Here is a 25452-nt window from a genome sequence, read left to right as displayed (position 1 = left end):
AGATGGACAACATGGATGAAACACATACATCATGGTTGGGCCCACGGAGCACCGACTACCAGCCATTTGTTGGTGTAAGGGGGAGTAGCCAATCCGTTTCCGCCGGGGAAGCGGATTGGCTGATGTACCACACATCACCCATGTGGCTAGTGTGTTGACGTCACCAAGTTCCGTAGGTCCCATATTGAAGTATTAGTTATATCCAAACCGTCCGTCCATTTGGTAGGCTCGTCTTAAGGCTTGAGCCAAAAAATAAGATAGATACAAAAATCAAGTGGACCACACTGTAAAAAGAAGTGGATGATTGAACGCATACCATTGAAACCCTTTTGGGGTCATAGAAATTTTGGATCAATGTGACCTTATGAACAGATTGGATGGAAAGTAAACGTTACGGTGGGTCCTACGAATGTTTTAACGGTGAGAATCATTGTCCCACTGTTATTTGTGGTGTGGTCCACTTGAGCCTTGGAAATTACTCATTTTTGGGATTAAGATCTAAAATGATCTCACCAAACGGATGAACGGTGTAGATATGATAAATACATCATTGTAGGGCGCATATAACTTTGATCTCCTTTTAACCGTTCGTGCAACTCGAAGCTCGAGGAGCGTCGCACGACACGTACTCACACTAGCTAGGTAGCTGGTGTGTGGTACACCAGCCAATCCGCTTCCGACGGACTAACCATATTCAAGAATTGTACGCGGCAGATAACAAATCTCAGGTGGACCACACGGAAACAGTAATGATTGATCATCAGTGAATCCATCCCGACTATGGGGCCCACTGTGATGGATGTGCCTTGTATCCGCGCCGTCCATCAGTTTCGATGGCTCATTTTAGGGGAGCGGATTCAGTGCGGCCCTTACTGTGGGGCCCACATTAATGTATGTATTATATATCCACACCGTCCATCTGTTTTGCCAGATCATTACAGTGCATGAGCCCAAAAATAAAGCGGATCCAAATCTCAGGTGGACCATTCTACAGGAAAAACAGATATCAGCTGGATAAAAACGTGTGGCCCACAGTTTTTAATGGTCAATCACCACGGTTTCCAATGATATGGTCCAACTATGATTTGGATCTGTTACCGTTTTTTACTCATGCCCAGTGCCCTAAAATGATATAGAAAAACGGATGGACAGTGGATATAGAATACATACATCAAAGTGGGCCCCACGGTGAGGGTCGCACCTAATCCACTTGTTCATTTTAAGGTATGATCTCATATCCAAATCTCAGGTGGACAAACACCGGTGGTTGACCGTTAAAAACTTGTTTGGAGAACAAAAATATTGGCTCAAGCTGATATTTGTGTGGTCCCTTCATCCAGGTCGCTGTGACCTAATCTACACGTTGGATGGCAAATAAACATTTCCATAGGACCCAAGAAGTTTTTAATAATGTATTTCCTGTGGTGTGGTCCCACCTGAGATTTGAATCTGCTTCATTTCAATAGTGTGTTTCCTGTGGTGTGATGCCACCTGAGATTTGAATCTGCTTCATTTTAATACTGCGTTTCCTGTGGTGTGGTCCACCTTAGATTTGAATCTGCTTCATTTTAATAGTGTTTACTGTGGTGGGCCACACAGTCAAGGATCCACCAAAGCCATGTACTCATTACACACTTCTTCGAATCTACAAAAGTTATGCATCGAGCTGATATTTCTGTGTTCGTTCCAATCCACGCAAATAAATGTTAGAATTTTTTATAGTGTGGTCTACCTTAGGGCCTATTTTGGATGCCTATAAATTCTTTTAAGTTACTTACAGTTTATCCTATTTAGATGTAAGTTGTAAGTCACTTACAAATTTGGATAATTTATAGGTTAGTTACATGTAAGAAATTGTATATTTATACAAGACAGAACTTGAAATATGAAATCGTTTCAAAATGTTATAATCACAAAAAAAAAAAAATCTTAATATTAAATATGTTATTTTGTTAAGCCCATTTAGATAAATATTTAAGCTGATTATTAAGCTAAACCAATTATCAAATGAGTCATAAAAATGAGCCCACTAATTCAAAAGAGAAGAAACATTATAAAATAGTGTTAGATTACATGATCAAATGCTACAACTAGAATTCATGGCTCTATGATCCAGACTATTGACTTGGTGGGCCCTACTCAGATAAGGCTATAAGAATTAATTCAAATATTCATCTTGATGGGCTTAATAAAATGATAGATTTGATCCCATTCTTTTTTATACGATAATAATATTTTAGAACAATTCCCTAACCTAAGTTCTGCTCAATATAAATATACAACTTTTTACCTATAACTTACATATTACCCAATCAAAAAAATTTACAAATAACTTACAATTTATATCTAAACAGATTGCTTATAAATAACTTTCACTCGTCCGTGATTTACATGTAAGTTACTTACAACTTAAAAAGAATTTACAGGCATCCAAACAGGCCATAGGGTAGACCCCACTATCACGGCCCCATTGAATCCGACCAACCACAAATAAAAGTAAAAAATAATTTAAAAAAACTTGTAACCCCGACTGCAAACAGTAAGAGGGAAAAAGAGGCACATAACAGCCCTAATTTGAGAGAGAGAGAGAGCGCACTTACCGAAGCTTCAATGTCTGGAGCTTTGTTGTAACGGAGGTATGTTTCCCCTTTTTTTTCCTCTCATTTTAAAAATCAAACCATTGGCGTGCAAGTCACTTAGAGGGAAGTTACTTCTCACCCCCAACCCTTAAAGTTTCGTCGCAATTTTACTTAAAAGTGACTTACAAGTTGTAAATAAGTTATAAATAAATCTTAGGTTTAACTCTGCCTCATGTTTTAGCCTCTGCCCAGCAAAATGGACGAACGGCGTGCATAAAACACATGCATAATGTGGAGCCCACAGATTTTCCCGCACAACAAGCACATGCAAAAGGACCGATGTTGTAAATGTTACTTTCCAAGTCGAATATCTCCTTGCTGATTTATGCGAGGCATCCAGGACAACCTTTACCGCAGGAATTTCCATCCATGCGAAACGATGGGCACCACTGAAATCAATGGACCACCAATGCAAGGCCCAGAGTACAGGTCCGGCCCACCTAATGACCAGACGAGCATAATCCTCGTCGTGGTGCGCCTCGAAGTACATTGTCACGCTTCTTGACATGTTTTATCCCAACGAACGGCTAAGATGGTGTCCGATCAGATTCAAAGTGGCGGAACCGCATTTTGAAAATGAAAAACCAAAATCGCAGAATCCCGCCAGAGAAACTCCACAGACAAGAAGAAGAGACTTCCACTGGGGGCTGAAAGTCGGGTGGGTTTGGTGACGTTGGTGCTCAACCTAGCCCAATCCAAGGTTCCTATACTTCAACCCTAATTCAACTCAAACCCAACCTCAGATTGAAAATTATCAACCCAAGTCCAACCCAAGCAGCTCCTTCAGGTTGTCAGATACATGTTGATATTTTTATTATTATATTAGTCTACCATATTTCAATTTCAATAGACATCTTATTTTTTTTACATATAATTTTATTAATTATATATAGTTATTTATGGTAAAGAACTTCATTTTTTCCAAACAAAAAATGCTAAAAATAGAAGACAATTACTCCTTTCAAAGTTTCAAAGGTTGCGTAGCACGCAATCCATCTGGGAGAGAAATCCGTGTATCTTGTTAGCTTGAGTCAACGTAAATGACGTAACGACCCGCACTAATGAGACCCAAAGGCATTGAAATTTCCTGTGCCTTCAACACAGACGGATTCAACACAGACAATCCGCATTCAATTACAATCTATAACTTATATAGAGATCGGGTTCGGGTTCGGTCAGGCAAAGGCCTCAACCCTAGCCCAAACCCAATGTCAGGTTGGTCACGGGTCGGTGAGGTTGAACCCGACCGACTTTCAGCCCTACCTTTAAGTCAATAGAAAAAGGGGAAGGGGGGCGGAGAAGCACCAACCAGCGCACGTTAGCAAATACCGAGAAACACATGACAAACACAATAATCAAGAAAAGTCAGAAGATATGGATCGAAGAAAAAGCATTTCTATTTCAGATTTGAAAAATTCGCCATATGAACAACAAAACATCAGTAAAAAGGAAAACCAAAAAAGCTACAAACAAGGAAACCCTAATTCTCCATATGGATCTACCCCTAAAAAACGCCAGCGATTACATTCATGCCATCAGCAGCATCCCCGCATCTTCAAGAGCTGGTGAATTTCGTAACAGCCTTGGTGCCTTCAGACACGGCATGCTTGGCCAGCTCTCCTGGCAGAACGAGACGAACAGACGTCTGAATCTCCCGCGAAGTTATGGTGGGCTTCTTGTTGTAGCGAGCCAGCTTGGAAGATTCCTGAGCAAGCTTCTCGAAGATGTCGTTGATGAAGCTGTTCATGATCCCCATGGCCTTGCTGGAAATGCCAATGTCGGGATGGACCTGCTTCAAGACCTTGAAGATGTAGATCTTGTACGTCTCTACGTTCTTCTTCGATCGCTTCTTCTTCTTCTTGTCTCCGCTCGCCCCACCGCCTTCTTTGGGAAGTCGCTTCTCGGCCTTGGGCTTCTTCTCGGCAGGAGCTTTCTCAGCTTTCTTCTCTTCTGCTGCCTTCTCAGAGGCCGGCTTCTTCTCCGCGGGTTTCTTCTCGGCCTTGGGCGCCATGGAATTGCAGGATCGTAAATAAGATGAGGAATGGAAGAGAGGGAAGAGATTGGATATTTCTTTGGAAGATGAGACTTGAAGGTGTTTCCGTTTTGTTTCTTAATTTATAGAGGATGCGGATGGGCTCTTATTGGATGTTGGTGGGAGTCACGGATTGGTGACGTGGCGTTGATCGAAAGCGTACTTTCGGGAGACGGGAAGCGTAATCGACGGTTTGCAGAGATGGGAGCGTCTGGCTTTGGACTTACGAGCTTCTGACGCGTGGGGGGTTCCTATTGGGTGATTTTGGTAAAAGCATGGATCGACGAGTGGACACGGATTGCCTACCGACGCTCGGCAGTATCAGGTGAGGCACGGGGTCCACCTAGGTGGTGGACCCTGGGACCCCTGACTGCGGGGCTCACAGTCATGTACGTGCCTTAAATCCACACCGTCCAACCATTTTCAAAGCTCATTTTAGGGCATGATCCCAAAAATGAAGCATGCTCAAATCTTAGCCGCACCACTGGAAACAGTGGTGATTGAATCCCCAACATTAAAAACTTCATGGAGTCCACCGGGAGATTTGGATCTGCTTCATGTTTTGATCATGTCCTAAAATGATTTTTCAATATAGATGGTCACCGTATATTTAGTCACATACATCAAGGAGGTCCCCACAGTCAGGGGTCCCACCCACCTAGGTGTATCCGGGGTCTCGCCTAATCCGCACCCCTGCCGCTGCCAGTAGCCACCAGCTCTGTGGGCCCCACCATGAAATGTATTCTATCCATCCCGTCTTATCTCTTTTTCCACGTCATTTTAGGGCATGAGCCCAAAAATGAGATAGATCAAATCTCAAGTGGACCACACAACAAGAAAACAGTCGTGATGGAACGGCCCCACCATGTAATATATATTTCCCTAAACCTGTTGATTAGGTCACACAGACCTGGATGAAGGGAAAATAAAAATATCAACTTCATCCAAAACTTCCGTGGCCCCAATAAATTTTTAATGGTAGGCGTTCATCCAAAATGAGATTTGGATCTGGCTCATTTTTTGGTTCATGCCCTATAACGATTTGGAAAAACGAATGAACGGTGGAGATACAACAGATACATCAAGGTGGGGTCCACGTAGCTCCATCCAGTGGCTACTGACTTCTCACGGCCATCAGTCTTACCTATTGAATGCCAGTCCTCATCTGATTTTGGATATTGGGCATGCACGCTTGCGAGAGAGATACAAGCCAATCCCCCAATGGGCGGGCCCAATGAGAGCTTAAAGCCCAAAAGTCTCATGGATTGGACCATCCTAACCGTACGTTCGGATGACTCGTAAAGAAAGTAAATAATAGATGGTCATGAAAAAGAACGGTAAGCGCAACCCGTCGAATGCACTTTGAAAATGTGCTCAGACTCTCACGTGGACACTTTGAACACACGAGCAAGAACGACTCGGGAGGTTTTCCTCATTAGGTAGATTCCGTATGCCAAAAGCCAGCCTGATATAAGGATGGCAATGGGCCACCCAAAGGTTTGCCCTGGCCCGTACCCGAATTGGGTGCAATCTTCGGTGGATCCTTGTCTGTGGGGCCCACCGTGATGTATGTGCCTTATATTCCCGCCGTCCATTTGTTTTGACAGCTTATTTTAGAGCATGATCCCAAAAATGAAGCGTATCCAAATCTCAGGTGGACCACACCACTTTAAACAGTAGTGATTGACCATTAAAAACTTCTTGTGGGCCACAAGTTTTTTAATCAAGCTGATATTTGTGTGGTCCCTTCATTCAGGTCTTTGTGACCTTATGAACAGTTTGGATGGCAAATAAGCATTCAACTGAAACTTCAGCCTATTGGATGCATAAGTGGGCGAAAACAGCTCAAATCCAGTCACTGGTATGATTCGCACAGGCGCTGAGACCGTCGACAATGCCTGTCACCCAAACACGCCCTTAGTTTCTTACTAACTCTCCATGAATTTTATTAATTTATCCATTTTATAGTACATTTTTATGTTTGAGTTTCGAGTCCAGAATCCATCTAGTCTTCCAGTCAAACTATAGTGTAAAAAACTCAACTGGATGTTCATTCAGGTCAAGTAACTCAAAGACTCGACTCAACTCGGTAGTTAATAACAATAAATTAAAAAATAGTAGGAAGAGGAAGGAATCTTTAAATTAGTTATCTTTTGTATTAGTCTCATAAAATGAGAAACTAAGCAGCATGGTGTGGCGTAAAGGCCATGACGTAAAGGTAACAGTGGCAACCATTACATGTTACGTGGTCGTAACAGCCATTATGGTAAAGGTAATGGTGGTGGCCGTTATGGCCACCGTTACCATTACAGAATACCTATCTAAGCATGGTTCGACTCCTTCCTTTTGTTTTTTTACTCTTAATTAAAAATGTCCTTGACAAGGAAAGTGACTTGGCTCAAGTTGCATCAAATCGACTTGACTCGTCATCTTTCCAAGTTAGAACCGAGTCACCCTAAGATTCAAGTTTACCAGTGACTATGCTCGAAATCTCACCAAGTCGAGTCAAGAAAGTGTTAGAACTATGCTGAAAACAATCCAATGGACGAACTTTCAAGGCAAGTCTAGTTCTCATATGCGGCAAATGCACTAACCATAAATGCCAAAATTCTTTCTACAGGATGAACAAACGTTCAACTGAAGGGGATCAATTATTTTCAGCAACTGATGCCACGCAGTCTTATGTTAATTGCAAGCAACTGATGCCACGCAGTCTTATGTTAATTGCAAGCATTTTCTACACATATACTTACATAAACCAGGAACAAAGAGTAACGAGAAACTTACGTGCAATAGCCATCTTCGATTCGGGGCATGTTCATATCATCCTTTTTTGGCATAGACTACACGGATGTTTCTACCATCGAGTAACTGAAGAAAGCAAGAGAGCACCACTCAATATCACGAAACATGCAATGTTCCATTGGGCATATTTCATAGCAGACCGACCACAATCTAAAGGAAGGGCAAGTTGCTTGATTGGTTCGAATCCAATTCAGGGGATGGTGCTGACGCTTCTCTTCTGCAAGGCCACTCCGACTTGATAGACGGTTGAATAGCGTATGCATGTGGAGTCCACCTCTTGGTGATCAGAAACATTCAAATGGCAAGCCAGCAATGGATGGGAGATACCCCACGGTTCTTCCATCAGATGATCTTATCAATCAGAATTGGCCTTGTCAATTGTGGAGAATCGGTTGTAATTTCATCAGATGGCTAGGATCATCCATGGTATGTTGTTATGGAGCTGTAAGGGACATTACATAAAGGTAACGGTGGCAACCATTACATGTTATGGGGTCGTAACGACCGTTATGGAAAAAATGACCTGTAACCGCCATTATGGCCCCCCGTAACGGCTGTTACGGGGTAGATACAGGTTTGTCAGATTTTCTATTTTTTTTTCAGAGAGAGAGAGAGAGAGAGAGAGTAATGACCGTTACAGCCCGTATCATAAAGGCATTGTTACCATTACAGAATACCTTGGGATCATCCAGATTGAGGGCTCAGGCTACGGAAAGGTGGGTCCCACATGTATCACTGCTAGGTTAAACGAAAAGACACTGTTTCTTCCAATGGAGGATCATGTAGTACCGCATCAGGACTCTGAAGTACATGCACAGTGATAAAGTTCAAAGCTTACCTGATCGTCCATTTCTTGCAGTGCTCTGCTCGCTTCGCTCTCCAAACAGAACCACACGAACCCAAACCCTTTAGATTTCGCACTTGTATGATCACATATAACTTTAACTGCTAGATGGACAAAAAGAGAATTATGATGGTGATGATGGTGATGATGGTGATGATTTCGAGGTCATCATAAATTGGCTAAAGAAACTAAGGGCATTTGGATCTAATCAGATTACCTTCATGGATTTCACCGTACCGTTCAAACGCGCCCTTTAAGACGGTCTCATTGGTATCATATGAAAGGCCTGCATAAGAACAAAATCCATCTTAGTTTTTTATTCGACTATCCATGGAGGGCAGCGGTAGCAAATTCGTGTGTGCGTGGAAGGAAGCATCTGTTTCAAGATGCTAGCAAGTAAAAACTGCTACGAAGCAGGACTGGGAGCACAAGTCCAAAGAGTGATTTGAAGTGAGAGCAGCACTTGAGTAGAAGGTTCATGCAATTAAGGATTCTACATATCAACTAAAGATCTAGGACCAAGTGTGGAGTACCATTTTGATAAATGGTATCAGCCCTACAAACCCCTGATTTGGTGAGGGATCCAAACCATCCAATTAGTGGACCACCTCTTGAATAAGCCAAAACCCAAACTTGTGGGATTGGAATTTTGTAACCATCTGATAAATCAGCCATTTTTGGATGGTCAAAAGCGGTACTCAGATCAAATGGTTATAAACAGCATTTTGCAGATTTTTTTAGCAGCGACCCATCTGTGAGGTGGCCTATCAGTTCGCTGGTCCGGATTAATTGACAATCTCCCCAATCTTATGCGTGTTGGGGTTGATATATTTGCCCCACGCCCATTAGATCTGGCGTTGGAAATAAGTTTTGCTCCTAACTCCGCATTAGATAGTGAAGGAATGTGTATGCACAGTAATCATTGACTCACATGTACCCGAAAGGTTGCTTCCCTTCTTTTGTTTTTTTTTTTAAAATCATTTGTTTAAGGCTCGATGGTCGTCGAGCCCAACAGTCGCACATGTTTAAAGCCAAACAATCAAGTTGGGTTAACCCAACAGTTACAACTTTTCTAAAGGGTGTCATTACACCCTTGTAAGTGTCTATTCAAAGTCTATTTAAAGACTTCAGTCTTCACTTCCTCCGATTTCATTCATTCATTCTCGACTCTCTGTTCTATCTCTGGTTTTCTTCATATCTTTTTCTCTATTTTGAGTTAAGGCTGCGAGGTGGTTTGGGCCCATGTGCAACGTGTGCACATAGTGACAGGGTAGCAGTCATGTATCCTAAAAGCTGATTGTTCAAGATTCTGGTTGTACTAAGGGACATCGTCCAAGGAGGGCAGATTCAAGTTCAAGTTGAGTGATTCCAAATCACGCAACAAATTATCTATATAGTTTTCCAAACCCAAAAGTATACAATCCTGAAGTAGAATTATTGAAAAACCATCGAGGACTATGGCTACCATGAAAGTAAACCCTACAACTACGTTGTCCAAAATTGAAACCATTCTCTGAGCAACCCTTCAAAAGATGGAAACAGAAATTGACATTTGCCCCAGACACTCTAAAGGTTTTATATATATTGTTTGAATCATTCAAGTTTGATCTAGGGAATGAAACTCATAAGAGACATGTCCATAGTTGCAAAAATTATATTCTGAATACCCTCTCCAATGAGCTTTACAACATCTATATTTCCCATGCCTCTACTAAAGACATTCAGGTTGCATTAGAAAATAAATATGTATTGGAAGATGCAGGGGCAAAGAAACATGTAATCACAAATTTCCTTCATCATGTGATTAAGGATGATAATCCAGTCACCAACCATATTAATAAATATCAAAATCTAGTTCATGAACTCATATTTGAAGGAATGAAAATGGATGAAGTTTTCCTTCGAGGAGCTATCATGGAAAAATCACCTCTCCTAGAAAGAACATAAGAATAGAATAAAACACAAGAAAAATGCCATGTCAATGGAGAGTATCATAGTACACATTAAAATTGAGGAGGGCAATAGAATCCAAGACGAAAATGAGATTGTAAATGAGATGGCCTCAAAAGCAAACCTGGTGGAATCAAATCAGGCAAACAATGAGAAGAAAGGAACTTGTTCTCACTACGGAAAACTAGGGAATCATATTATAGATTGCAGGCTCAAGAAGAAAATTGGAAAACAATTTAAGAAAAGGGGGAATTGTTTTCACTGTGGAAAACCAGGACATCATGTCGCAGAATGCAGGCTTAAGAGGAAGAATACCAAGGCCTAGGTTAATCCTGCCAAAACTGAAATTGAATCAGATATGATAGTAGTTGTTGTTACAGAAGTCTATCTCGTGAAACAACATGGAATGAGTGCTAATGTCAGGGCAACTCAAAATATCTACAATGATCAAAGCATGTTTACCTCCTACCAAGCGATGGGAGATGAAGAATAAGTATTCATGGGAAATGCATGAATATCACCAGTCGTCGAGAGAGGAAAAGTGTTTCTAAAGCTTATATCTAGAAAGAATCTTCCCTTGAATGACATCCTACATGTACCTAATATCAAAGGGAACTTGGTCTCTGGTTCCCTCCTCAACAAAGCTGGGGTTGAACTTGTGTTCAATTCAGACAAACTTGTTCTTACTCAATAAAAAATAAAAAACTTGAGACCTTTGTAGGGAAGGGTTATTGTAGCGACGGATTATTTACTATAAATGTATCCTGGAGGTTGATTGTCCAAAATTCCAGTTGTACTAAGAGACATCGTCCAAGGAGGGCATATTCAACTTCAAGCCAAGTGATTCTAAATCACGCCTCGACTACAAAATTCCAATAAGTTTATTTCTACTTTTTATATTTGTTTAATCAACATATAGTCTACATAGTTTTCCAAACCCAAAAGCTTTCACATGTATCGGGGAATGTATCGTTGTTTGAGGGAAACATTGAGAAATGATGGAAACTTTCAATAAAAATTCATAATATGTTGAAAGAGACATGATTACACACTTGAAACTCGAAAGATCAGAAATGACAAGCAAGCACAACAAGTTTCCTGTGTATAAGGTTCTAAACTATACGTTGTCTAACAAAAGTGATGCACTTATATCCTAAACAAGTTCATAGAATTCATAAATCATACAATACGAGAATGAAAAAAGATTCCCCCAAACAAATTTTGGAGAGAATGGATTTTTGTGAGGTTTTTTGCAATTTTCTTTCAAAATTCCAATGGGGGAATGTATCATAATATATCACCGATACATATTGGGTATTACAATGTATCGCACGTTGTTGTAGGAAAATTGGACCAACCAATGAGAAGAGGTCACGTCGGAACATTGCACTTCGTCAGGTCAGTCAGCAACAAATGCAACTGGAGGCTCGACTCCCGCACCTCAGACCGGCATAATCCCAGGTCGGCACAATCCCGGGTCAACCCGACTCTCCTTCCACCAGGTCAAACCTACTCTCAGCGGTATCTACACGAAATCCTAACCAAGAATCTAGGAGAACAGTCGGCATGGAGATCCGCTTGAGATCTTCACCGAGAATCCCAAAAGATCCCCACGACATATACTGAACTCAAATCCTACTACAATACATCCCTGCTAAACAAGGAGATCTCTCCTACGCTACCGCCTCTCCTCAACTATAAATAGGAACGCCTCTAATAGTGAAAGGTACGCACAATCTCTAGCCTAAAACCCATTACTCGACTAGACCCGGATTCCATACTTGACTTAGGCATGGAGATCCGCTTGAGATCTTCACCGAGAATCCCGGAAGATCCCCACGACATATACAGAACTCAAATCCTACTACAACACATCCCTGCTAAACAAGGAGATCTCTCCTACGCTACCACCTCTCCTCAACTATAAATAGGAACACCTCTAATGGTGAAAGGTACGCACAATCTCTAGCCTAAAACCCATTACTCGACTAGACCCGGATTCCCTACCTGACTTAGGCATGGAGATCCGCTTGAGATCTTCGCCGAGAATCCCGGAAGATCCCCACGACATATACAGAACTCAAATCCTACTACAACACATCCCTGCTAAACAAGGAGATCTCTCCTATGCTACTGCATCTCCTCAACTATAAATAGGAACACCTCTAATGGTGAAAGGTACACACAATCTCTAACATAAAACTCATTACTCGACTAGACCCGGATTCCCTACCTGACTTAGGCATGGGAGGGTCCCCTGTACTAGCTAGGGTCTCCTTTGTTTGTCTCATGTGCAGGTACACGAAGGTCCAGGGAAGGCTAACCAGATTTCTGCATCAACACATGTAATCAACAATTTAGGGAATTTTATTAGTGCGTTATTTTTATTTTTATTTTTTTTTATTATTTTTTTTGCAAAATATAGAAATTTAGATATTTTGTGCAATACATGGGAATTTAATAACTTCTTCTCTAGATTGTATTAGTCGCATGCGATATCGATGATATTGGCCGATATATCAGCTGATACTATTGATATTTAAATCACTAGTGGTGATTGGTGACTGGTGAGAAAGGATAATTGAAAATCTCATTTGAAAGGTTTTCACTGATGAACTTTTTCTTTTGCCAGAACTAATATAATTAATTCTATGAATAGAACTGATAAATGATAATAGATGATATTCCCTGAAGAAATGCAAGAAAATGTAACGGTGCGCTCTGCGCATAGGGCGCTGTGTAAGGGTGAGAGAGATAAGTACCTCCAACGAACAGTTTCGTGCAAGCTTCTCGTCTAATCAATCTTATTGCAAGCGGGAAGGTTTCGTAGAGAGAGATTCCAGCCCTGAAACATCGCATTTCCCCTTAACCTGCGCACCCCTCAAAAGTTCAGGACGTGGCCTTTGGCATGAATGGAGGGAAGAACGGTGGAGCACACTAGCTATCGGCTCATGTTAGCGGAAGCCCAAAACTGATGGGAGTACATTTTCCGAACGGGGATTAGGTGAGACCCCGGCGTCACCAAAGACGGTGCAGCCCTTACTGTGGGGCCCACCTTGATGTATTTATACTATATCCACTCCGTCCATCCATTTTTTTTTCAGATCATATTACAGAATTATTCAAAAAATTAATCAGATCCAATTATCAAATGGACCATACCATAGGAAATAGTGGTGATTGAATGTACTACCATTAAAAAAAAATGAGCCCACATTAATGTTTCCTTAGTGTTTATTTGCCATCTAATCCATTGATAAGGTCAAATAAGTGTGGATTAAGGGAAAAAACAAATATCAGCTTGATCCAAAACTTTTGTGGCCCATTGGTCAATCACCATTGTTTCCTGTGGTATGGTCCACCTGATAATTGGATCTGTTTATTTTCGGGGAATTCCTCTAATTTATCTGGAAAAATGGATGGATGATGTGGATACAGAATATATACATCAAGGTGGGCCTCACAATTAAGGACCGCACCATCTTGGGTGAGTCCGGGGCCTCACCTAATCTGCACCCACATTTTATCTCCGTCGCCACTTAGGATCAAGCATTTATCGCCGCCCAATGGGGCCCACGACGCTTCAATGAGCGGAACCGTCCATGTTGTAAATCTTTGAAATGGTTACAAGCAACTGCATGAAACTTGGACTGGACGTATGATCTTTACCGTCACTCTATAAGAAATATGAACGATTCAAATCATCGGACCATCTCAGCATGTAGGCCCCGCAGGTGGTGACACACGCACGTTTCTGAATAGCGGCAGAGGCAAAGCGAACCCAATTGGATGGAATGTTATTTCACGAAAGGTGGGGACTCATCCACCTCAAATGTGGCGCCGAGCACAAAAGCATGTGTGCATTTCGTGTGTGTGCAAGAACCAGGAAGTTTGTAAGATCGGTCGATTTCTAAAGTACCCTTACTCGAGCCATTTGAGATCGTATCTTGCCCGTTCAATGAGAGCATTTGCATGGCTAGGCCCACCTCCACTGGTGAATTAGATTGGACGTGGATTAGGTAGTACCTGGTCAGGACCTCGCTGGAGATGAACGGTCCTAGTAGAGGCTATGTGAAGCCCACTGTGATGTGAAGGCTCAGGTGGACCACACGACAGGAAGCAGTGGTGACAATCATACCCCCGTGAAATCTTCCTAGGGCAGACTATAGTGCCTGGCTTTCTTTCATTTTCTTTCTTTTTTTCTTTTTTTTTGGGTTAGCTTGTTAGTACACACCCCACTGTCAGTACGCACTACACTGTTAGCCACCCCCACTAGGGAATCGATACCATGACCTCGTGTTGAAACTGGGCTTAAAACACACGTTCAACACACAATGGTATAGGAAGGGGATTGCATCCTACATAAGGCCATCTCTAGCCAAGAACAGGAGATCTGTGTAGGGGCCAACCGTGATGTATCTGTTTATATATGCCATCCATTCCTTTTCTTATATTATTTTAAGTCATGAGCACATAAATGAGTCAAATCCAAGGTTCAAGTAGACCAAATCATAGATGACCTTGCATTTAATGTGACACAAAAATGACTTGCATTTGATGATTTGTCCATTTAATGCAGCATATGCTTACTATTTGGTGTTAGTCTACTTGGAGTTAGATTTGCCTCATTTTTTGGATCACACCTTAAAATAATCTGAGAAAATAATCTTCCTCAAATAGATACATTACAGTGGCCCCTTACACTGATCTGCCCATTCCTGGCTCAAGAAAGCAAGGGTAGGACAGTGTGCTTCCAATGTATCAACCCAATAACATAAATGCTCACACACAATTAGTTGGACATCTAACTGATGGGTTTCTAGGAACCAATGGTGCTGATATCCCATCTTCTCTTCATCCAATTTGAAGACATCAACAGTCAAACAATGTAAACATACTGGGAAAACCTCTAAAGCTCATGCAGTGTGGCCCACCTAAGTTTCAGATCCACGGAGCTTGGTTACCTTGCTGCTGAAAACAGGTGCATGGGCCCCAGATGATACACAAACATGTTTGTGAAAGCCTCTCCGAATTTTAGACTCTCAATGTATATTTTCGGGCAATTAAAAAACAATAAAGCCAACCAACCTAAAATCTTTCAAGTGAGAGTAAAACAAGCTCCTCCCCCAAACAGGGCCTGTTTGGATGCCTGTAAGTTGGGTAAGTGGGAAGTGACTTACAGGAAAGTCACTTACAGCTGGTGTTTGGGGGAGAAAATTCACCTGTAAGTCACTTACAGGCAAATCTATCCAAAAACTGCAGGGCGATGGGGGTGAGAAGTAACTTCCCTGTAAGCCACTTACAGGCTCGACGGTCGGATTTTTAAAAAGAGGGGAAGATGGAGAAACGCACTCTCCCTCTCTGCAATCTCTCGCTTTCCCTCTCTGCAATCTCTCTCCGTCTGCAACGACCGCCCTCCGTCTCTGCAATCTCTCTCCGTCTGCAACGACCGCCCTCCCTCTCTGCAATCTCTCTGCAACGACCGCCCTCCCTCTCTACTCCTCCCCATAACGGTAGGGTTTGATCGCAAGGTTTGCTTTTCTGCTTTGAAAACGGGAGTGGATTAGGTGTTACTCGTACGCATGCTCACCTGTACACGTGCGCACGTGCTATCCTTTCCACACATGTCATAGGACTCTAATCCGAACGGTTCATGTGATGAAACATCCCATTAAACCCCCAGGGACTAATTTTCACTCCGAGCTAAAACTCTGGTGGGCCATAAAAAAGTGATATGAAAATCAAGGGAGGAAACTATTTTCTTTTGCCATGGCCCACGAAAGTTTTGGATCAATGTAAAAGTTAGGCCTTGTGGGTTTCATGGGATGCTTCATCACGTGGACCATACAGATTTTGAATTAACATCACATATTATGAGTTCTCAAAAAGTTCTCACAAGAACTCCTGCCAACTGCCCGGCTGATCCACCGTGATTTATGTATTTGATCCACCCCGTCCATCCATTTTAATAGTAAACTCTCTGGACGGTTTAAAGTAAGACATGTCCAGTGGTATATATACAATGGTACAATGTACACTCGTTAGACGGCTGGTTTGTTTGATGGAGGCTACCTTTATTCATGATACATTCATAGTGCACCAGAAATATCATCTGGATCACTAGAAGGTGGGTACACCTACATCGTATGCTACTTACCTAATGTGTTGCTGCTGTCGTTTAATAACAAACTGCCAATTTACCTTAAAAAATTCATATGCATTTAAGTAAAAATACACTACAGAACAAGTGTATACTCATTTTAGGATAATCCAAATCTCATGTGAACCCCCACCACAGAAACAGTTGTGACTAGTTTAATGAACCCATGGGCTGTTTGCCTATTTCTAATGGTGTGGTCCACCTAAGATGGATCCTGTTTATACATTTATTTATTAATATATTAAGGAAGGCTACATATGGATTCTTTTTATGCATTTATTTATTAATATATTAAGGTGGGCCACACAAATCTTATCCTAAAATGCTCCCTTGGATTCTTTTAATGCATTTATTTTTTTAATTTTTTTTTAATTATTTTCATACATTTAAATTCTAAAAATTAGACGGTAATGATAATTCTAATTTCGTTATATATAGACCATTTACACTTAATGGTATGTATTTCATCCACTTTTATGGCCCACTTGATAATTAATTCACCCTAAGAATTAGCTTAAATATTCATCTCGATGGGCTTAATAAAATTACATATTTGATCCCATGCATTTTTATATCATCATAACATTTTAAAACAATTCTCCTATCCAAATTCTGCTCGATGTGAATATACAAATTTTTACTTGTTAATAACTTACAGGTTTCCCAAACAAAACAAAAAAAAACTAACTTACCTACACATCAGCAGAAAAGATATATCTGCAAATGGTTATTGACCAATCAATGTGAGATGACACAACTCAATTGAGCCTACAATTTGGATGGTCTGGATCACTGCACATCAGTACCAAAGTAACAAAATAGACATGAGGATCATGGTTCCATAATCCATACCATTGCATTATAGGTTAGCCTCATGCTAGGATGACTCAAATCATCAATCCAAATTGGCAATAGGAACATGTGCGATCCAATGTATTACACATCTTCTACACTTAAGTGGGCCACCTAAAGCATCAATCCAAATTGGCAATAGATTCAAGGGTCCATCATGACCTTAAGTGAGCCACTCAAAACAACAGGCCAGACCCATTATCATCACATTATCATTCTAACTACTGAAATCATCTTCAATTTCAACACCCATGAACAATTTAAAAAAGATAAAATGAAATGAAACACAACACTCTTTTAAAAAAAAGGTTGGAGAAGGAAAAAAAGAAAAAAAAAAAAAGAGGTAGTGTCATTCAAATCTCTAACCTACATCAACACAACAAAAGAAAAGGAAATGAAATGAAGAAAACAAGTACAATTTCTCTTCAAATCTTCAATTCCATCTCCTCCCCACATCAAACCCTCTTGACTGGGACCCAGAGCAGTAGTAACATACAAGTAGAAGAAGAAGAAGAAGAGCAGAGATGGACACAAAAGAGGCTTGAAGAAGGGATTCAAATCAAGCCTTCTTTGGAGATTTGACAGCCTTGGTAGGAGACTTGGGCTCTTTGGCAGCCTTCTCTGCAGTTTTCTTTGGAAGAAGAACTGGGTTGATGTTGGGAAGAACTCCTCCATGAGCAATTGTCACACCATGCAAAAGCTTTCCAAGCTCTTCATCATTCCTCACAGCTAAGAGTACATGCCGAGGGATGATTCTGTTCTTTTTGTTGTCACGTGCTGCATTCCCAGCCAATTCAAGAACCTGCCATACACAGAAATAAAGTATATGAGACAAACAATACTACAACTTGCTTTCAAAGAGGGTAAAAGAAAAGTTAGGAATTTAGGAATATAGGAGGAAAACTTAATTACTCTGGCAGAGTGTTATGACTGATACACAGGCACTGAAAAGTTCCTGGGTCCCAATTTAAATGTACCATTAAGCCAGTAAATATGCCTATTTGGTCACATAACAATCTAATTGATGGACATTTAATTGGACGGTTGAGATGAAAACATCAAATAGTCAGAATTTCATCAAACGCTCACAAATCAAAGGTTAGGATTGCTGCAGCTAATCTGATTTCAGACTCTTGACTAATTTGTAGTGGGTCCCACAGCGTAGTCAGTTTAATTGAGCTAATGAATAACAGGTGTACAACTTTCCAATGCCTGCACATCAAGCATCATTCATTACAAGAGTATCACACATGTTCTTGATGCTTTCACCCCACAAAGCCACTTTTGATACTTTCAACTGCCCTACCTTTGTGCATGTTCTAATAACATAGTAGAAAGAAAGTTCCCCAAATGAAAAAGAAGAAGAAGAAAGGGTGTGAATATCAGGTAAGTGGAGAAAATGCAGTTTCATAGAGGTAAAGAGTTAGGAGGTTAGCTTGATTTTAACACCCACAACTTGTTCAAGCAGAGACCCATTTTCTACTTTTGGTGTTTGAAATATAAGATGAAGAAAAGGGGAATACATGCTTGAAAAGAGGGGGTGCAAATGTCAAATTTCATAGTAAAATGCAGATTACAGAACTGAAAGTATCAAAAAGTTAGAAAATGAAGTTTTGCATCCAATGCTTTAAGGGCTACACTACTTGAAGTGGGGTGACTTTGTAAAAGAAGAGGGTGTAAATATCACTTCTCCTGATAAAAATGCAACTGTTTTTTGGGAAGGGGAAAGAAAACTCTACGCGGGACAGCATATACTACTAAAAGCTACGCTACCGGCAATCCCAACCGTTCATTGTGTGTAGGCCCTAGTGTTGATGACAAAGAACCCTACCAATCAGAAATTTGATGGCTACGATGGTCCGATCAGTGTATCTTTTACCTAATAAAAACCCACAGCTGGGACCATGAACTGTATGGTCCGGCTGACTACATTTTCAGGTAGTCCCACAACTACATTTTCTCGAAATTAAAAGAACGTTTATTGAATTAATTTTTAAAAATCATAAAATCAGATCCAACCAAACGATGAAATAAAAAGGCAAGATGAAAAACTCAAACCCTTATAAACAAGCAACCCCCAAATTTTGACAAAACCACTACAGGAAAAAAAAAAAATTCCAGATCCCTACCTCAGCTGCAAGATATTCCAGCACAGCCGCGAGATAAACCGGCGCACCGGTCCCGACACGCTGAGAATATCGGCCCTTCTTCAAATAACGACCGATCCTACCGACCGGGAACTGCAGACCGGCCTTGACCGATCTGGAGACCGGCTTCTTCTTCGGACCGCCTCCTTTCCTTCCACCGGCGCCTTTCTTCACCTTTCCGGTCGACTCCATCTCTTTCTCGTGAATTTTTCGAGCTCAATATCTCGCCGATATGAAGATATGAGAAGCAGTGGGAGCGGATTGGGGGAGATGGGGATGTGGACAGTTATATATAGTGTTGCGTGAAATCCGTTTTTCGGATTGAGGGATTGTAGCCGTCAGATTCGTTTAGCGATCGACGGCTGCAGTTTTACTGCAAGGCGATCCGAGAGGTTTTAGAATCAACCAATGGGAGGAGAGCTTTCGTTAGAGGTTTGCAGCGAAAAAGAGGCAGTCGCGCGCGTGAAAAGTTCAGTTACTCGACGCTCGCACGTGCCAGTGTGAGACATGATGTGATAATCGAACCTCTCGTCATTTTGGGTCCTTTCTTCTAGACTCCCTTATAGTATAATCAGGTCCTTCCACCTATCTCCTGGTCCAGACATACATGTTGAATTTGAACCGTTGATCAATTTCTTTTAGTTCGTCGTTTTTTTGTGGAATTTTGGCCCATTTTATGATGGTTTGATCTTTGATCGGAGAACCTTAAGTATGGTTTCACCTAATGAACGGTTCAGATCTTCCATGAATTTAACACGTGTTGCGATAATGAGTGGTAACAAGTGCGCTTCGTGTGGACAGCATCACTCGTGGCGAGTGACAAGTGCTGCGACGCGTCTGTGGATCCCACTTTTACAAAACAGAATTTTCAAAAATATTCAGTCACGGACATGATTTGAATGAGCCGTGTGGTCATGTTCATCGATAGTAAAAGATTCATCACATGTGGACACGTGTATTGGTGATCTGAACCGTTGAATCTGACAACTATTGTAGTGGATAAAAATACTGAAGAGATCTCTTGGATTGTGCGGTCCAGATCCTTTTATATTAGTCATTTTAGCATTGAATGTGGACCAATGTTGTGCTTTTTTCTCTTGACCATCCACTTGTTAGCAACCAATACAACGATTGAAGTCTTGGAGCCGTTAGATTTGCTTAAACAACCGACTGTTGTGGTTTTATGCGCCGGCAATCCGTGCCGTTGGGATGGACCACTAGAAGTTGATATTTGGTGGGAGCCGATGCCTCGACGAGCAATGTCCATATCTCGGGATTGGCTGGGCCTATGAGGGGCCACCATGATGTATGTCTTTTATCCACACCGTCCATCCAGGTGTCCAATATCATTTTAGGTTATAAGCTCCAAAATTATGCAGATCCAAGGCTCCAGAGGACCACACGGTAGGGATTAATGCATGCCGTTGAATACTTATTAGGTCTTTTGATCAAGCTGATATTTGTGTTTTCCCTTCATCCCCATCTACGTCACCTTCCTTACCAATGGGTAAGGATGGCAAATAAACATCAGAGGGTGTTTGGCACATGGTATTCGAAAGGATTGGGTGGGATGAAATTCAAAAAAATGTAGCGATTAAATGTGATGGGAATTGTCCCCGCTTACCTTCGAATGGCATAGGACAAATGTCCCCGCTTACCTTCGAATGGCATGGGACAAGGCACAAGCCTGGCTCCGTGACGCCATGGTATGCTCATGTGTGTGACACACACACGGAAATGCTCACCTACGGACCAGTTTGTACGTACGAACTTTTTTGAGAACCCATCATACGTGATGTGGATCCAAAATTTGAACCGTTCATGTGAAGCAACACCTCGTGAAACTCCCTAGGACCAAGTTTTACTTTGTTCTAAAACTTTGATGGGCCATGAATAATGAAAACAGTTTCCTCCCTTGATTTGCATTTCTCTTTGCCATGGCCCACAAAAATTTTAGATCAGGGTGAAAATTTTTCACAGGGGTTTTCATGGGATTTTGCATCACATGGACCGTTCAGATTAGATACCCATGACACGTGTGCAAAGGTGCGCATGTGCGTAGGTGCGAAGGGGAGCATGACTCTATATATATATATCCACACCATTCATCTGTTTTGCAACCTCATTTTATAACATGGGCTTAAAAATGAGGTAGATCCAGAGCTTACGTGGACCACAACACATAAAGTAAAGAGAATAATGATGCCCACCATTGAAATCTCCCTAGATACACCGTGATGTTTATTTTCCATCCAATCTATTCATAAGGTTAAAATGACTTGGATGAAAGGAAAACAGAAAAAATCAACTTGACTCAAGACTTATGTGGCCCCAAAAAAGCTTTCAATGGTAGGTGTTCAATCCATGTTGCTTTCTGATGTGGGGTTCACTTGATCATTAGATCTACCTTATTTTTTAGCCCATGCTCTAAAATGATCTTAAAAAATGGGTGGACGGTGTGGATATAGCCCACACATCATGGTGGGACATACACAACTTGCTAACATTAAGACTTTTCAAAATTTTCAACGGCGGAAAGCAAAAAACTACACCGCCCTGTACCAAACACAATTCCATGTAATCTAATTCCACGTTGTCTTGTTCTTCCCAAACATTGGGTGGAATTAGAACGGAACCAAATGCAATTCCATCCCATCTAATACCATCCGCCAGACGCCCCTTCACGGTAGGCCTTAAGAAGGTTTCAATGATGGCGTCATTAGCACCCCTCTTCCTGTGGTGTGGGTCCACCTAAGATTTGTATCTGCCTAATTTTCAAGCTCTTAACAAAATAAGTGAATAGTGTATATAAAAGACATACATTATAAAAGACATACCATCTTAGACTTAGGCCCCTTGGCCTTAAGTTTCCTCAAATGCCCACAATGGCCCTCCAGGACTCTCTATTGATGTTAGGGTGGCCCTAACAACCCCTTGACCATCAAATTTGGTGTGTAAGTGTCTCATGGCCCGATGAGGGGTCATGCAAAGTTTGAGAACAAACGGATCACCGAATATGAGGTTTGATCATACGGTTCTGATCTTTAAATGGCCTTGTGGGTCCATTCTGGTTGTTGGGGCAGTTCTGGTGGCCCTCTAGCCATGAAACTTATAGGATAGGTGCTTCATGGCCCGATGAAGGGCCATGCAAAATTTAAAAACGATCGGATATAGGGTTTGGCCATACGAGTCCGATTTACGATCAACGGTTACCGTTCCACGATCGGGTCCCAGAGTTTGTGGACGGGTGTAAAAAAATACATTTGACCTTCACCGTAAACGTAGAAGAGATCCGACAGCTGAAAAGCCTGAAATCTCAGTTTTATTTACAAGTGCTATATTTTAATTCTGGCCTTGGGTGGGTTGCATTTAGCAAGTGCCACTGGAACGGCGAGGATAATAAGTTTCTGGGTGCCCACTGATTCCGTAGTCCGCGATGGACTACAAGCCCAGTGAGAGCTACGGTTCCCTAAATTTTTAGATTTTTCTGACCTTCCTTGATCGCTGTATGGCCCGCACGGGTTATTTGTAAGTGTAAACAGGTCATTTAGCTTGACGGCCCGAACTTGGTCATGTCATGACCTGTCTGATCTATTCAATTGAGCTAATCCTGTATTGATTTATTTGTGGTACCTCACCATGAGTAGTTTAAACGAACGGTCCTGCGGTAAATCCTATATGGACACTCCAGGACACTGTTCTAGTTGGACGAGACGTTACAAAACTGAATAGAATATAGTTTATCTTCTTGCCCGACTATCTCAACTAGTTATGATTCCCTTCAAAAAATAAAAGACGACCATAATGAACTTTGCACCTGCAGATATGAATAGCAAAAAGTGCATTCATCATACACTTAGCAACACTAAAGTAGAGAAAATAGGGTGATAATTCATGTTTAAGTGCCACTTTTTATCATAACAACAATACAAGCGCATGATTTAAAATGGATTACATGGCTTGCTCATTATTGAATATACATTCACTAAAGCACAAGATTTTCCTCATGTAAGCACGTGCGGTGGTCATCTAACTCATTAATCTCATAACTCTTGTAATAAATAAGAATGTTAAAATTTCTTAAACATGAGTTAGGTACTACCCTCACATGTCCCAGGCTTGGGATAGGTTAGGCTTTGAGGGGCCATCATGATAAATAGATTTTATCCACACTGTCTATCCATTTCAACATATCATTTTAAGTTATGAGCCCAAAAGTGAGGTACATATAAGGCTCAATTGCACCACACAGCAAGATGCAACGATGTTAATGACACCCACTGTTGAAACCTTCCCATGGCCCAACACAGTGACTTTTTTTTTATCACTTAGCCTATTTATAAGGTCATATAGACCCCAATGAAGGGAAAACATAAATATCAATATGATTTAAAAGTTTTCAATGGTGGCTGTTTAATCCCCATTGTGTGATCCTTGAATCTACATGAATTTTGTACTTATAACCTAAAATGTCATGACAAAATGGATAGACAGCAAAATGGATAGACGACGTGAATAAAATCCACACATCACGGTGGCCCCTCAGAGCCCTGACCTATCTCATGTTGGGATATGTGGAGGTAATACCAATACTGTGTTCAAATTTCTTGGGCTTGATTTAATTCACAAAAAGGGGAAAAGAAAAATCAGTTGTTTCCTAATAAACTAATTTTTTATTATTTGTCAAGCTTTTATTTGTAGAAATTTGTGGGAAACATTGTTTTTCACTTTCATTGTAGGTAAACAAATAAATTTATTTTCCTACCTCCAACTTTAAAATTTTTTTTTTAAAAAAAAAAATCCCGTTACTGAAGGAAAATGAATTTGTTTGGGGTTAAACTCACATGGAATGTGGTGAACCATGGCATAAAGTCAAATGATAAAAGCCAAAAAGGATCAAACATATTACTTTTGTGATAAAAATAATTGCTTAGAGAATTAGTGCTATAAACATGATGCTTGACTTTAAAAAAGTAAAGAATAAAAATAAAAGTAAAGTTTTTTATCTAATATATATTAAAGTATGATTGATATACACGAGTATTATTTGTGGATTAATTCATAATCAATGTTTATATTCTAAATTTTCTTAGAGAAGTTTCTAAACAAACAAAGGCTCGGTAATACAAAACACTATGTAATCATAAAGATGGAGATAAAGTTAAAAAAAATAAATGAGGCTAAATGTTTTAATTTTATTCATTTTAAACATGAGAGTGAGTTTACATTTGAATCTCATTAAAACTTCTCATATTCTATTAGGTTTAAAAGTAAAATACATACTTTGATTTGAAATTTAAATATTAGTTTAAGCCTCAATGCTCCAATGATGTGATGTGGATATTAATGTGCATTGTGACTATAAGTAATGGAAGAAAATAATAATAAAAAGAACATAAATAAAAATGAAATGTAATGCACAAATAATCACAAACTGGATAAAAGAGTGACATCACTTTAAAAATTGATTATATCGGTTGTGATATTTAAATAAATGAAATATATACTTGTCACACCCTAAACTCGGAAAACGGGCTCACAAAATTTTCGATCTCCGAATCCGGCGCTGACAGCCTCCGTAGTGTCCCATTCTTAGATCCAGGCACTCACATGCTAGATTCCGATCCTGGGATCCCACAAGAAGGATTTTCAGTATGATTTTTTATTTTTATTTTTTGTAATGGAGCATAACCACAAGCATAACCAAGTCACAAAACAACATCACCACATATCCACTATATCAAAAACTTTAAGTACAATGCGGAAAGAAAAATACAAGGTGATCAAAAAGCTACAAAATAATCTGATACGTGCTCCTGCCTCAGCGCTGCTACGATCCAACGACACCACGTAACGGTCATGCATAAGCTTACAGAAGCTTAGATGGTAGTGTAAGTGTGTGTGCAAGGCGAGTGCCAAGTATACAATATTATAGTAAATGTGAAAATATGCGGATAAGTCCATGAATGCTATCAGTTGTACCAAAGCTATGTGATGCAAGACATGAATGCTATCGGTCATAT

General features: G+C 40.7%; 3 protein-coding genes across 3 annotated transcripts; all 3 read right to left on the bottom strand.

Moving 5' to 3' along the window:
- Window positions 1-4014: 4014 nt before the first annotated feature.
- LOC131243636 (histone H2B-like) lies at window positions 4015-4733 on the bottom strand. Its single transcript, XM_058243128.1, has one exon. The coding sequence runs from the start codon at window positions 4648-4650 to the stop codon at window positions 4195-4197; it is 456 nt and encodes a 151-aa protein (XP_058099111.1). The 5' UTR covers window positions 4651-4733; the 3' UTR covers window positions 4015-4194.
- Window positions 4734-7377: 2644 nt separating this feature from the next.
- Window positions 7378-15816, bottom strand: LOC131243637 (glycine-rich RNA-binding protein 4, mitochondrial-like). The gene is made up of 4 exons (XM_058243129.1): window positions 15623-15816; window positions 8538-8606; window positions 8315-8424; window positions 7378-7542 (listed from the first exon to the last, which is right to left on the bottom strand). Exons 1-4 carry the CDS (start codon window positions 15777-15779, stop codon window positions 7495-7497), a joined length of 384 nt encoding a protein of 127 aa, XP_058099112.1. The 5' UTR covers window positions 15780-15816; the 3' UTR covers window positions 7378-7494.
- Window positions 15817-17613: 1797 nt separating this feature from the next.
- LOC131243633 (histone H2A) lies at window positions 17614-19700 on the bottom strand. Its single transcript, XM_058243125.1, has 2 exons — window positions 19412-19700; window positions 17614-18084 (listed from the first exon to the last, which is right to left on the bottom strand). The coding sequence occupies exons 1-2, from the start codon at window positions 19619-19621 to the stop codon at window positions 17842-17844; spliced, it is 453 nt and encodes a 150-aa protein (XP_058099108.1). The 5' UTR covers window positions 19622-19700; the 3' UTR covers window positions 17614-17841.
- Between the last annotated feature and the right edge of the window lie 5752 nt (window positions 19701-25452).

This window comes from Magnolia sinica, chromosome 4, assembly GCF_029962835.1.
Source record: "Magnolia sinica isolate HGM2019 chromosome 4, MsV1, whole genome shotgun sequence".
In the NCBI taxonomy this organism is placed as follows: Eukaryota; Viridiplantae; Streptophyta; class Magnoliopsida; order Magnoliales; family Magnoliaceae; genus Magnolia; species Magnolia sinica.
Note: the sequence above shows the minus strand (reverse complement) of the source record. Positions and strands in the feature narration are given on the sequence as shown.

Excerpts from the sequence above, each read along its gene's own strand:
- LOC131243636 (XM_058243128.1), bottom strand. The coding sequence starts at position 4,650 with ATGGCGCCCAAGGCCGAGAAGAAACCCGCGGAGAAGAAGCCGGCCTCT.
- LOC131243637 (XM_058243129.1), bottom strand. The coding sequence starts at position 15,779 with ATGGGGAGGAGTAGAGAGGGAGGGCGGTCGTTGCAGAGAGATTGCAGA. Across the intron at positions 8,607-15,622 it reads AGAGATTGCAGAGAGGGAGA|GCCTTTCATATGATACCAAT; the intron begins GTGCGTTTCTCC and ends GTTCTTATGCAG. Across the intron at positions 7,543-8,314 it reads TGCAAGAAATGGACGATCAG|TTACTCGATGGTAGAAACAT; the intron begins GTAAGCTTTGAA and ends TGCTTTCTTCAG.
- LOC131243633 (XM_058243125.1), bottom strand. The coding sequence starts at position 19,621 with ATGGAGTCGACCGGAAAGGTGAAGAAAGGCGCCGGTGGAAGGAAAGGA. Across the intron at positions 18,085-19,411 it reads TGGAATATCTTGCAGCTGAG|GTTCTTGAATTGGCTGGGAA; the intron begins GTAGGGATCTGG and ends TGTGTATGGCAG.